Raw genomic sequence first — 12002 nt, 5'->3', positions numbered from 1 at the left:
TTGTTGCTTCATACAGAAATTAATTTGGCTTTTTACGCCTGGTGTGCCAATTCTTACTAAGGCAAAAGTTAGAATTAGGCAAAAACAAAACATCCCCATAATAACAAATTGCTAAATCAGGACAATATAAACAAACAACAAAAATAACAATAGAAAACAAAGATTAAAAACTCAGCCGTGGAAGGTGTGCAGCATAAAACATTCAGAATATACATTCACAGCTAAAAAGCTGCTCACAAATTCACACTTAGAAAACTATAGAAAAGAGGTGGGGAATCAAAAAGTAAAGCGAAAATAGTTGCCCCCCCCCCTCAATCTTAAATAAACAATTATTTAACGAGGTTAATCAAAGGAGTTTTCTGAATATAGGTAGGGCCAAAGAAAAAAAAACATATCCAATGTGGGGGAGAAAAGGAATTTTTTGGATTAGAAAAGGAAAGTGGGAGTAGGAGGAAGATTAATGTTAGACGCAGGTAAGCTTGGGTGTGCTGAATGAAGGATGCTAGGGCAGAGTAAACAAATGAAAGGATCTGATTGGGTAAGGACATCCACATTGCATGCAGGAAGAGATAAGGATGCAGGGTAAAGGCTAAAAAGGAAAGCAAAATGGTGTGCACAGATTTCATATGAGGTCAGTTGTTAACCTGTCCAATAACTCAGAAAGAAATAAGAGAACCAGGATTTTGGCACTGAAATAAAAAGGCAGATGTTAGAATTATTCAAAATTTGATGGCAAGAGATTTAGTGATAAACTGGATGGATGGTGTTAAAAAAACAAAGGAAATTTTAAAATAACATCCCATATCGTACGCCTGGGAAAACAATGACTGATCATCAGCAGCATCATTTTTTTAGGACTAAGAAGTCACTGATTAGAAGCAATGGACTTGAAGAGTTTTGAATGTAAAGAACAAGTAAAATGTCATGGTTCCGATAAATGAGACAAATCATTTATTTGTTTGGTTATGAGTATGGAAATAAGTATTGAAGAATTGAGAACAGCTTTTAAGGAAAAATCTGAGGATAAAATCTAAAAGTATCTAAAAGTAGGAAGCAGGGAAAGCAAAATAAAGAAAACAAGAAGTTGGATATACCACAATGTTTTAGAGTGACATGTTAGGGCAGAAAACCTCATGTGCATGTATGGGCATATAAACACCATCCCCTTTACCTTATTAAGGTTCAGTACACGGAAGAACTCATTTGGATTCTGCTGGTAAACTCTGACTGCTTCCTCTGCTGTAATGCAACTGTCACATGCTAGGCAGTCACTAAGGAATATTTTAGCATTAGCCAACTTATGGAATTCACTTTTCTAGAAATGAACAAATTTTTTTTTAAAAAAATCCATCAAGAAAATGTAATGACGAAAAAGAGAATACAGTGCAGTTATTTTTGAAATAAGAAGTAACGAACTATTATCACACAATAGGTTTATTTATTTGGATTTGGATTTATATACCGCCCCTCTCCGAAGGGACTCGGGGTGGTGTACAGGGCAATTAAAACGCTATAAACAACACACAATGTATAAAAATTAAAATGAGATTAAATCAAATAGCCCTAAACAATAAACACATTCTAAAATTTAAAATTTTTAAAATTTAAGATCTAAAATCCCAATCCCTCAGTCCAGGCCGGCAAGTTTAAATAGCCAAGTCTTCAGGTCGCGGTGAAACAAGCGAAGGTCGGGAGCCATCCGGAGCTCAACCGGAAGCTGATTCCAGAGGGCAGGCGCGCCCACAGAGAATGCTCTCCCCCTGGGAGCCGCCAGTCGACATTCCCTGACCGACGGCACCCTGAGGAGGCCCTCTCTGTGGGAGCGCACAGGGCGATGGGAAGTTAACGCCGGCAAGAGGTGCTCCTGTAAATAACCCGGACCCATGCCATTTAGGGCTTTATAGGTCATCACCAGCACCTTGAATCTCACTCAGAAGAGCAGAGGTGTTACATGGGAGTATCGGGAGACCCCCATCACAACTCGCGCAGCCGCATTCTGCACCAGCTGGAGCCTCCGAGTGGTATTCAAGGGCAGCCCCATGTAGAGAGCATTGCAGTAGTCTATCCGAGAGGTCACGAGCGCATGAGTGACTGTGTGTAGGGCATCCTGGTTTAAATAGGGCCGCAACTGGCGTACCAGGCGAACCTGGGCAAAAGCCCCCCTAGTCACAGCTCCTATATGATCTTCAAAATTGAGCTGTGAATCAAGGACACCCAAGTTGCGAGCCCTATCTACAGGGGGTAACACCTCACCCCCTAAAGATAAAGATGGAATAGAATGGACAACCCGAGATGCCGGTATGCACAGCCACTCGGTCTTGTCGGGATTTAGACGAAGCCTGTTCCTCCCCATCCAGACTCTCACCGCCTCCAGGCAACGGGACATCACGGAGAGGGCATCACTGAGTTGATCTGGGGTGGAAATAAAAAGCTGGGAATCATCAGTGTACTGATGATACCCCACCCCAAAACCATGAATGATCTCGCCCAGCCGCTTCATGTAGATGTTGAACAGGAGAGGCGAGAGGACCGACCCCTGAGGGACTCCACAAACGAGAGGCCTCGAGGCTGACCTCTGTCCCCCTACCAACACCGACTGCGAACGACCCAGGAGGTAGGAGAACCACTGTAAAACAGTGCCACCCACTCCCAACCCCCTGAGGCGCCGCAGTAAGATACCATGGTTAAGTGTTCTGTATATAACACTTGAATTATGGGGAAGCATGCACAGCTCTTAATTAAATCAGTAGGTTCACTAATTTTGCTCCCTCCATTTTAATCAAATTTGGGTTCCTCACAGCTTTTGGAAAAAAAAGTAGCTGGTTGAATGAAAAGTAAAGGAGAAAGGTTTCATCCTGTTTTCACCTCTGTAATGCTATTATTCAGATGAAGACAGAAGAGTACCCCACTTTAGTGTGTGTTAGTAAGGTTTTTTTTTTTGAAGCAATCCTCTCTCTGCTGAATAATCCAAGTCTAGTTTGAATAGAGTCCTATCACGTTTTTTCTATTGACAAGTTGAAAGATTTTCTTCCCCCAATCCCTGAATGAGCAGAAACCCTAAATTTATTCAATTCAATTCAGCTCAGTTCAATTCAGTTCAATTCAATTAAATCAGCTCATATTCCACTCATATGAAATTGGCTATCTCTGTTACCAATCCCTATCCTGTCTCTGTGCCTTTTGTTCCCAGCTACTGCCAGTCACTTGACTTTCTTCCAAGGCAATGGTGAACAAAGCTGCCAAGTTACACATGTTGAAGCTGACCTTGGAAAAGACCACTTTAACCCTGATACAGCAAAAGAGGATTTAACATTATCTCACACTAGGCTAGGGAGAAGATCAAGGCCACATGCTGGAGCAAGAGCAGACAAAACATGTAGTTGGCATAAATTTGGGCCACTGCAAGATGCAAGTGGGCAAAGGCAGCACAAGAAAACATTTACTTAGGTCACCTGGCCACATATTTCTCCACAACAATGGATATATCTGTGAAATATTCTGTTCCAAATGATATTTAGATTATGAAGGATCTTAACAATGAGCTGAGACTAATTCCTGTGATGAAAGATTTATTTATTTTGAGAATTAAGTGAGGTAAATAAGCATTAAATATTACCATGGGATTCTGGGTATGCTTTTTTCCCCAAAGAGCTTTCTTTAAATGCAGAATAATTTCATTAATCTTTAGATGGCCATTAGAGTGAAACATATGATTAGGAAATTCGGGATTGTAGCATGGTGGGAATTCTTCAGAATTAGAATCTTTTCAATAACCTGGCATTCAGAAATGTAACTGCTGCACTAGAAATTATAAAAACTGAACAAGAAGCATGCTGGCTGCAAACCACAAGAGTGAGTTGCAACTAAATGCTGAAACTGATGGAGTAAAGGGGTTATCTTCATTTTGGCCACCTTCAGAAATGCTTAGTCAAGATTAATTTAAACTGTCTAGGGAGCAATGCAATTTAGAGATTCATCTAAAAGGAATTTACCTCCTTGTTTTCATCATTTGAATTGAGAACATCAGCTATTGCATTTTGTGGATCATCATTCTTCTGTTTTTTACTACATTCCTGAAACATAGCATAAAACATCATTTGTTCAGAGGCAACACAATTACTGATCAAAGCCACCTGAGGTAGAATAAAAGAGGATGGAAAAAATTTGTCCATGGGGTCACCCAATGGCAACTCTCTCTATATACGTAGCAAAACTTAACCAAACTAATAATATATATAATCAGGTCTTTTTTTGTCATAGAACGCTCAGAACGGAGTTCCGGCACCTTTTTTGGGTGGAACCTTGTAGGGTAGGCAAGGCGGGTTGTATGACATGTGTGAGTTCCGGCACCTTTTTCTTTTACAAAAAAAGGACTGTATATAATACTATTGATACATAAGCTGCACTTAAGGCAAAGATTGAATTCTACTTCTGGTACACACATAGATATGAACCTGGTACTTTTTCCTGGCAACATCATGGACATTGTTTATGGCTGCCTTCTTCTGAAATGTTTTCTACAGGCCTGGGATTTAATGGAAGACTCCCATCTAAGTGCTAATCAGACTTGACCTTGCTTACCTTCACAAGAACCCACTGGAATAAAAGTAAAAGGACTTGCTGCCAACTCAAAGAGGGGGTAGCAGAGGGGAAAAATAAAAGGAAGAAAAACCAGGTGATGGGGAATGAGGACCCAGATTGTTGGGGGCAATAAGCTGACTTTGTAATAATGCCGCTTGGGGTGTGTGTGTGAAAGCCCTAACAAGCAGGCATATACATAGAATGAAGGCTACTGCTAAGCTTGTAAGCCGCCCTGAGTCTTCGGAGAAGGGCGGGATATAAATGTAATAAAAATAAATAAAATAAAATAGACTAAGTATTTTTCTATCTTTAATGGCAGTAAAGATGAAAAATGAGGTCTAGATCCAGTAACTCCCAATATACAAGGTTGCCAGTTAGCAGCCTCTATAATAAATGTCTCACAAGGTCTCTGGGAAGTGAGCAACTTACTGATTTCAGTCATGAAGCTCCTCAGCTTCCACCTTTGCCAAATCATTAGCTAGCTCTTGTCACAAAGGTAAAATTTAAAAAGTAGATATTACAGCAGGATATAAGTGTCAAAAAAGATGATTATTCCTGAGTATAAACTCTTATGTTCAGAAACCTAAACAATTAAATAACACATTACAAAAAAACCAAACAAACAACAAAAAAGGACCAGCATAACTGAAAAGGTCTTCAAGGAAAGAGAGTAGAGATGTATTTGTTCTAAAGTAGTTGAAGTCAATGGACTTTGGCAACTTCCCTTTTCTTTAAGAAGTAGAATAAAATTCTGTACCTTCTGGAATTAGGTTAGGTTCTTGTTTTAATTAAAATTCCCCTCCAATACTTTTCTGAATGTTTAGTATTCTCCCAATAATCCCTTTCTCTACTTAAATTACATATAGAGCTAATAACAATACTGACTACAATAGTCTGAAAAAAGAAAGGAAATGAAACACTTTATATTTCCTTTCACTTCCAAAAATACTTGTGTTGCTCTTGGTTCAAGTTCAATTAATGTTGCACATATAGTTCTTTAAAAACATGTCAGAGTAACTGGAATATATCATTTTTCTGTAGTTTAATATATTGCATTTAAAGTAACATTATGAATTTATAATGTTAACTGAATTAAAAGATCTACATTTGATGCAGCACTAAGTGTTTTTAAGGAAAGCAATGAAAACAGTCTGTGTGATAGTTGTTTTCTAAAGTATTTTTAATGATTAAGAAACCAAATTTAAAATTTGATCTGTTGGCTGATGTAACTTTTTACACTTGCATCCTGATAAACGAAACATATTATACATTAACTATTTCTAATAATATGTCCCACTCACATAAGGCAAAAAGAGGTTTAAAAAAGGTAGGTGGAAGGATGGATTTTTCTTAACAGTCTGGACAAAATGATAAGACCCCATCCACTTAAGTGGTGAGACTGTGAAAAAACAACATTTGTGATAAACTACAAAGGAATTAGAACTACAAAAAGCAAGGTTAGCATACAATACACATATAGAATTGAGCTTGTCTTACCACTTCCCACTCAATATGAAAGAACGTTCCAAATTTCTTACAGTACTAACTATTCCGATATTCATAGGAACCTAACATCAAGAGAAAGACTATGTACTGTCCTGGTCAGTTACAATACTGAACATTATAGAAATGAAGTTAACTCATGTAATTTGTGGAAATTCTGATGTTAAACAATTAAAGCACTGATGCCATTTATTTTTTATTTGTGCAGAAGCTATAAATATACAGCAACTTCCCCTAAGCTGGTATTTTCCAAATCTTTCTATAATTTCCAGCCAGTATGATCATATTGGCCAAAAACTATTTAAGTTGAACTCCAAGACTCTTGGAAGGTACAGTGTAGGGAAGACAGCTGTACAGAGTTGAAATGCAATTTATTTTTATATCATGCCATAAATGCACATATATACCTTTGCACCTCTTTGAATGATAAGTAAAAGTTTCCATAATACCATTGGTTTAAAATTCTTTTATAGCACTTCTCATCCCAGTCATCAATTACATACTTTTTCTCTAATTCATAAGCCCAGTTTTAGAAATTAAAAGCAAATATTTTCTGTTCAGATAGGTTACTTTTAATTATCACTAGCCATTTCTTTCTGGGTAGGAGGAACAACCGCCACAATAACTGAAAACTTCACGTTTATTTCCAAATATATTTTAGTAAATTCCATGGGGCTTGTTTTCAAAAAGTACACAGGTTTGTTTATGTATGAAAATATTAGATTTACTTCCCACTATTCTTTCAGGAACACACTTAGTGCTCTCTCCTGTTTTTTCCCCCAGCACAACCACCTTGAGAGAGAGAGAGAGCCAGTCCAAAGGTTTCTTGCCCAGTAATTATGCATTGGGACTGTAGCATGATAATAAGTAATAAAAACAAGACTCACCTTTTTGGTGCAATTTTCACACTTCATTGGTAGGTCTGTCTTTGGTACTTTTTATTTTGGCAAAATTGGGTCTCTCTTGAGTTGCTGCCAGATGTGCTCAGAAAAAGGAGCTAGTGTTCCTGCTTTCCATCTGTCTGGGACAATGAAAAGCAACAGAAGAGCTGTAGCAGATTTCCCTCATCATTATCCCAGTTTTTCAGCCCTATTCTGCACTTTCTTTTGAATGAGACTTTCTAGAGCCAATAAGAAACTCTGAAGGAGGGACCACCTGACTGCTCAGCTGCCAGTCCCATTTCTGCTGAAAAGTGGAAGTTTTGAATTCTCTCACTTTGCAGAACTAACGAAAACAGCAATCAACTCTCGTGATGTGGAAAATCTGTCAAACTAAAACACTTTTTATTTCCTGTCAATGATTAACTTCAGGACACACCATTTTATTGCTGCCAATATACAAACACAGCATTTTGCTCCTTTGCTATAGGAACCCAAGCAAATGGTTGTTTTTACAGCTAAATGCATTTTTCAAGCCCAGAGAGGAGGGCAAAAAAGGGAGAACTTCCCCCCCCCTCTTTTATTTAATGGTATATATCATGGATGACCCTGAGGTAACAAATGAAGCTGTGTGCATGTGTGTAAACTAAATCTGCCAGGCTCTTTTTGCGCTTTACTCGTAATCCAGAAAGAGTTCAGCAAACCTTTCTTCTCAGGAATGGGGATAACTGCCTTTCAAATATCAAATATGAAAACAGTATTGTACATAGAAAATGCCTGCAAGTCATTCTTGAATGTGGTACAGCAGTGGGATTCTACTCCAAGAGACCAAAGCACAAGACTGTCAGCTTCTTCTCAGCACTTTATGAACATCAAGATATTCTGCTATTAATGGAAGAAAAGTACTTCAAGATATCCCTAATGCTGCACGTCAGGTGCACAGGGTAACTTCTCATCCCTGATGCCCTTAAGGCCCCAACATATTTTTTTATGCTATGGGTGTGGAGCCTGTGCTGGACCACAATCCTCAACCATCTTGCTTTCTGGATGGAACTGAATGAAGCCAGAATCCCCTAATATCCCACCACAGGTGCTCCCACAATCACCTTACATCAAGTCACAGCTCCACGAAACAAGCTCAATCTCATTAATTTCTGAACGTTAAAATTCTGAAGACAGAACAGCACCACTCAGTTACAAGTTAAGAGTCATTTGTGACCCTCTCACTGTGCATAAACTGAACAAGCAGGATGCATACAAGCAAATGACCAGCATCCCTCTGAGGATTTAGGCACAGCTTGCATTTTCACAGGACCAGAATATACTGATTTATAAAACAATGACTGGAGTACATCTGATTCCACAGAAGCGGATCACTTTTGATGAACCCACCCCTTCCAGTGGCAAAGGCCACTAGATTCGGCAACGTGGATAGAGGGATGACTCTTCAGCTTGCACAACTGACACACTGGCTATTGTGTGTCATAAGGGTTTGGCTCTGCTGGCTTAAGCACGGGTTGCTTCCCTTCGCCTGCCTCCTCCCAACACCAAACCCAATAACAGTTAACTGTAGTTGTCTTCAGCTTTGCGAGGGGGCTTCCCTGCTGAAGCATTCAATACGGTCCCTCTCCAATTAGCAGGGCCAGCCCAAGCGGTGCATTTTTGTCTCGGAGATTACACGCGACGCGTGTGAGCGGGAGGAACGGCGTCCTCGGCTGCCACAAATGCCGCGCAAAGAGGAATCTCCTTCTGGGGGCCGCCCGCCAGTCGCTACTTCTCGCCCGCAAAGACCAAGAAGGCGATGCCTGCGCCCAACGAGGCCGGAAAGAAAAAAAGAAAAAGAAAAAAAAGAAGATCCCCACCTGCAGCAAAAGGGGAGGAGGGAAAGAAACAAAAGCAAGCACGGTACCTTGCGGTGAATCCCCTGGAGTCACAAAGGACATGACTTAGCGCGAGCCCCCGCGGCGGACGGCTATGGCCAGAGGAGGAAGGGGTGGACCGGGGGGCGTCCTGGAATGACAGTAAATGGGATGCAAACCGCTCTTCTTTTTCCTTCCTAATTTTGGGATAGTCTCGCTGATCTTCCCTCTTCCCCCGCCGCTCGCCGGCGTTCATTGTAGACCTGAGAGCTGTCACGTACTCTCGGGCAGTGGCGTGGCAAGCGGGGATCAGCGCCCCCTTGCGTCAGAAAGGTGAAAATCGCCCCGCAATGATGATGAGGATGGTGACGATTTAAAAATAAAATAAAAAATACAGTAGTCTACTTCGAGAACCAGAGGCAGCACTGGAGAAATACAGGTTCTCTTCACTATTACGCCGGGATCTAAAAACCTGGCTCTTTGAGCTATCTGGTCTGGACTGAGGGGTTTGATGTTTTTAAATTGTGATTTTAATTTTTTTGAGGCTAGACTTAATTTAATTTTATTTTTATATTGTATTGTTTTTAAATTTTGCCTTGTAAACCGCCCTGAGTCCTTTGGGAGTAGGGCGGTATATAAACCGAATTAATAAATAATAAATAAATAATAAATTACATTTCACCCAACCCCTGAGACACCTAAGCGATCGAGTCTGATTTCTCCCTTCTGGCTTATTAATTATTTCTGGCTCTCCCTTTTAGGAGTGCTTTTCCTGTGTCTTCTAACCAATCCTCCAATCTAATTCCCACAGTCTTTTTGCCCTTTGGATATTGGATATTGTGGGTATCCAAATCTTGTCCAAGGCAAGGAATTAGACAAGGGACTTACCAGCCATTAAGCTCTTGTCTTTTCCTCTTCTGAGTTTATCTGGAACAAACATTATTTTTTAAAAAAAACTTGCTTGAAGTTAAACTGGCATCTTGCCAATGCAAATCATTGGAACATTTGACTTAATGGAGCACCCGAAGTCATACAATTGCAATGTGCTGTCGTAGTCAGTTTGCAAATGTAAATATTACACTTCCTGGTTGCTGGAAATATTGGGCACTGTAGTCCCCCAAAAACTGGAAAGATATATGTTTGGGAAGATGTGTTTTATTCTTTAGTTTAATTCTAGCTCTTCAGAAAAGATAATTCCCCATTATGGTCAATACACAACTTCATATCACACACATAAACAGGATTAAAAATGTTATTTGATAATCAGATGGCTTGTAACCCAAGCACTGGGCAAGTGAATTTTATTTAATTTATACTTCTTTTTTTAACTGCCCATCTCCCTTGGCGGAGGACTCTTGAGTGGTGTACAGTATCAATAAACTAAACATTAAAATCAGAAGAATTAGGATTAAAAGTTTTAAAATTACAAAAAACAACTTTATATTTTCAGAAGGTGAATTCTAAGATGAGGGATTAACAGTTGTTAATACATGGGGGTGGGGTTCTTATGGGGCCAGCCAGCCCCATGGTTGTGTGAGCCTGTGTGTCCACTATACATATTGGAGTCATAGCTAGGGGGGCATTTGCCCAGATTCGCCTAATATATCAATTGCGCCCCTTTCTGGACCGAGATGCCCTACGTACAGTCACCCACGCACTCGTTACCTCCCGTATAGACTACTGCAATGCTCTCTACATGGGGCTGCCCTTGAAAACCACCCGGAGGCTTCAACTGGTGCAGAATACGGCTGCACGGGTAGTGATGGGAGCTCCCCGATATTCCCATATAACACCTCTGCTCCATGAGCTGCATTGGTTACCGGTTGCCCTCCGGGTGAGATTTAAGGTGCTGGTACTTACCTTTAAAGCCCTACATCGCTTAGGCCCAGGATACTTGCAGGACCATCTGCTACCGGGAACGAATTCCCATCGCCCAGTACGCTCACACAGAGAAGGCCTCCTCAGGGTACCGTCGGCTAGACAATGTCGGCTGGCGAACCCCAGGGGAAGGGCCTTCTCTGTGGGAGCGCCAGTCCTATGGAATCAGCTCCCCCCTGAGCTTTGGATGGCCCAAGATCTCCGGTCCTTTCGCCGCGGCCTCAAAACACTCCTTTTCCACCTGGCTGACCTGGACTGACAGGCATTTTAATTATGTTTACAATTTTTAATTTATTTTTAATTTTTAATTTTAATTTATTGCACAGATGACTTTAATTTTAATTTTATCTTAATTTCTGTTATATGTTATTGTTGTTAGCCACCCTGAGTCCTTCGGGAGATAGGGCGGGATATAAGTCCCATTAATAAATAAATAAATAAATAAATAAATAAATAAATAAATAAATAAATACAAGGCTACACAAACAAGTTTTGACCCTTTGTGGAAGGCCAAGAGATTGGAGGTTTGCCTTACCCTTGCGATGGATATGTTCCACAGTGCAACAAAGGCCCTCTTTCTAGACCCCGCGAGTCAAAATTCTTTGACTGACAGAGTCTGTAGCATATCTTCATTGCCTGAACCAGTGTGATGGACTGAAGTGATGGGGTGAAGCCAGTAGGTAGCAGAGCCCTATGCCATGTAGGACTTTTTAGGTGATGATCAACACCTTGAATTGGACTCGGAAACAAACCGGCACCCAGTGCAGTTCCCAGAGCAAAGTTGTTACATGTTTCCTTCTTTGGGCACTCAGTATGGATTTTGGAGGCTGCATTCTGCACTAGCTGAAGCTTCTGGTTAGTTTTCAGGGATAGAGTACATAGAGTATGTACTTGTAGAGTACATTGCAATAATCCAATCAAGCGTGATTAAGCAGAGGGCCACCCTGTTCTAAGAAAGTTATCTTTCTTAATGCTAAATCAAAGCATCATTTTCAGACAAGGGATGAATAACTACTCAAATTGAGCCTTTTAGGGTCAATTTTCTGAAATGTTTTAATGGAAATTATCTATTAATGTCCATGTGATGTACTGTGCTAGGCATACATTGATATGTTTTAGCTTTTTCTTTGGGTTTTGGGGGCTTTATTTCCTTCATTTCTTTAGCTTGTGTATTTGAAACATACTGTACTTTATTACATGGAAACACCTCCTGGAACTTTTTTAAAGTTTTCATCACTGAATAAAGCAACCTATAAAATATTACATTAGAATTGGGGAGTTCGTAATTTCTGAGAAAGGTGGA

At 40.2% G+C, this 12002-nt stretch overlaps 1 protein-coding gene across 2 annotated transcripts in view; it reads right to left on the bottom strand.

The window, feature by feature from the left end:
• The window catches only part of NARF (nuclear prelamin A recognition factor), a 29664-nt gene extending 20156 nt beyond the window's left edge, over window positions 1–9508 (bottom strand). The window contains exons 1-4 of one of the 2 annotated variants that reach the window (XM_081318012.1): window positions 8872–9508; window positions 6972–7105; window positions 3993–4073; window positions 1172–1315 (exon numbers count right to left, since the gene is read on the bottom strand). In XM_081318012.1, the coding sequence (XP_081174138.1) occupies window positions 1172–1315; window positions 3993–4073; window positions 6972–6998 (252 nt within the window). In that variant the 5' untranslated portion in view covers window positions 6999–7105; window positions 8872–9508. The remainder of the gene's footprint in view (window positions 1–1171; window positions 1316–3992; window positions 4074–6971; window positions 7106–8871) is intronic. The other variant, XM_081318011.1, reaches the window with a different exon arrangement.
• Window positions 9509–12002: the final 2494 nt, after the last annotated feature.

Source organism: Vipera berus, assembly GCF_964194415.1.
Source record: "Vipera berus genome assembly, chromosome: 2".
Taxonomy (NCBI): Eukaryota; Metazoa; Chordata; class Lepidosauria; order Squamata; family Viperidae; genus Vipera; species Vipera berus.
Note: the sequence above shows the minus strand (reverse complement) of the source record. Positions and strands in the feature narration are given on the sequence as shown.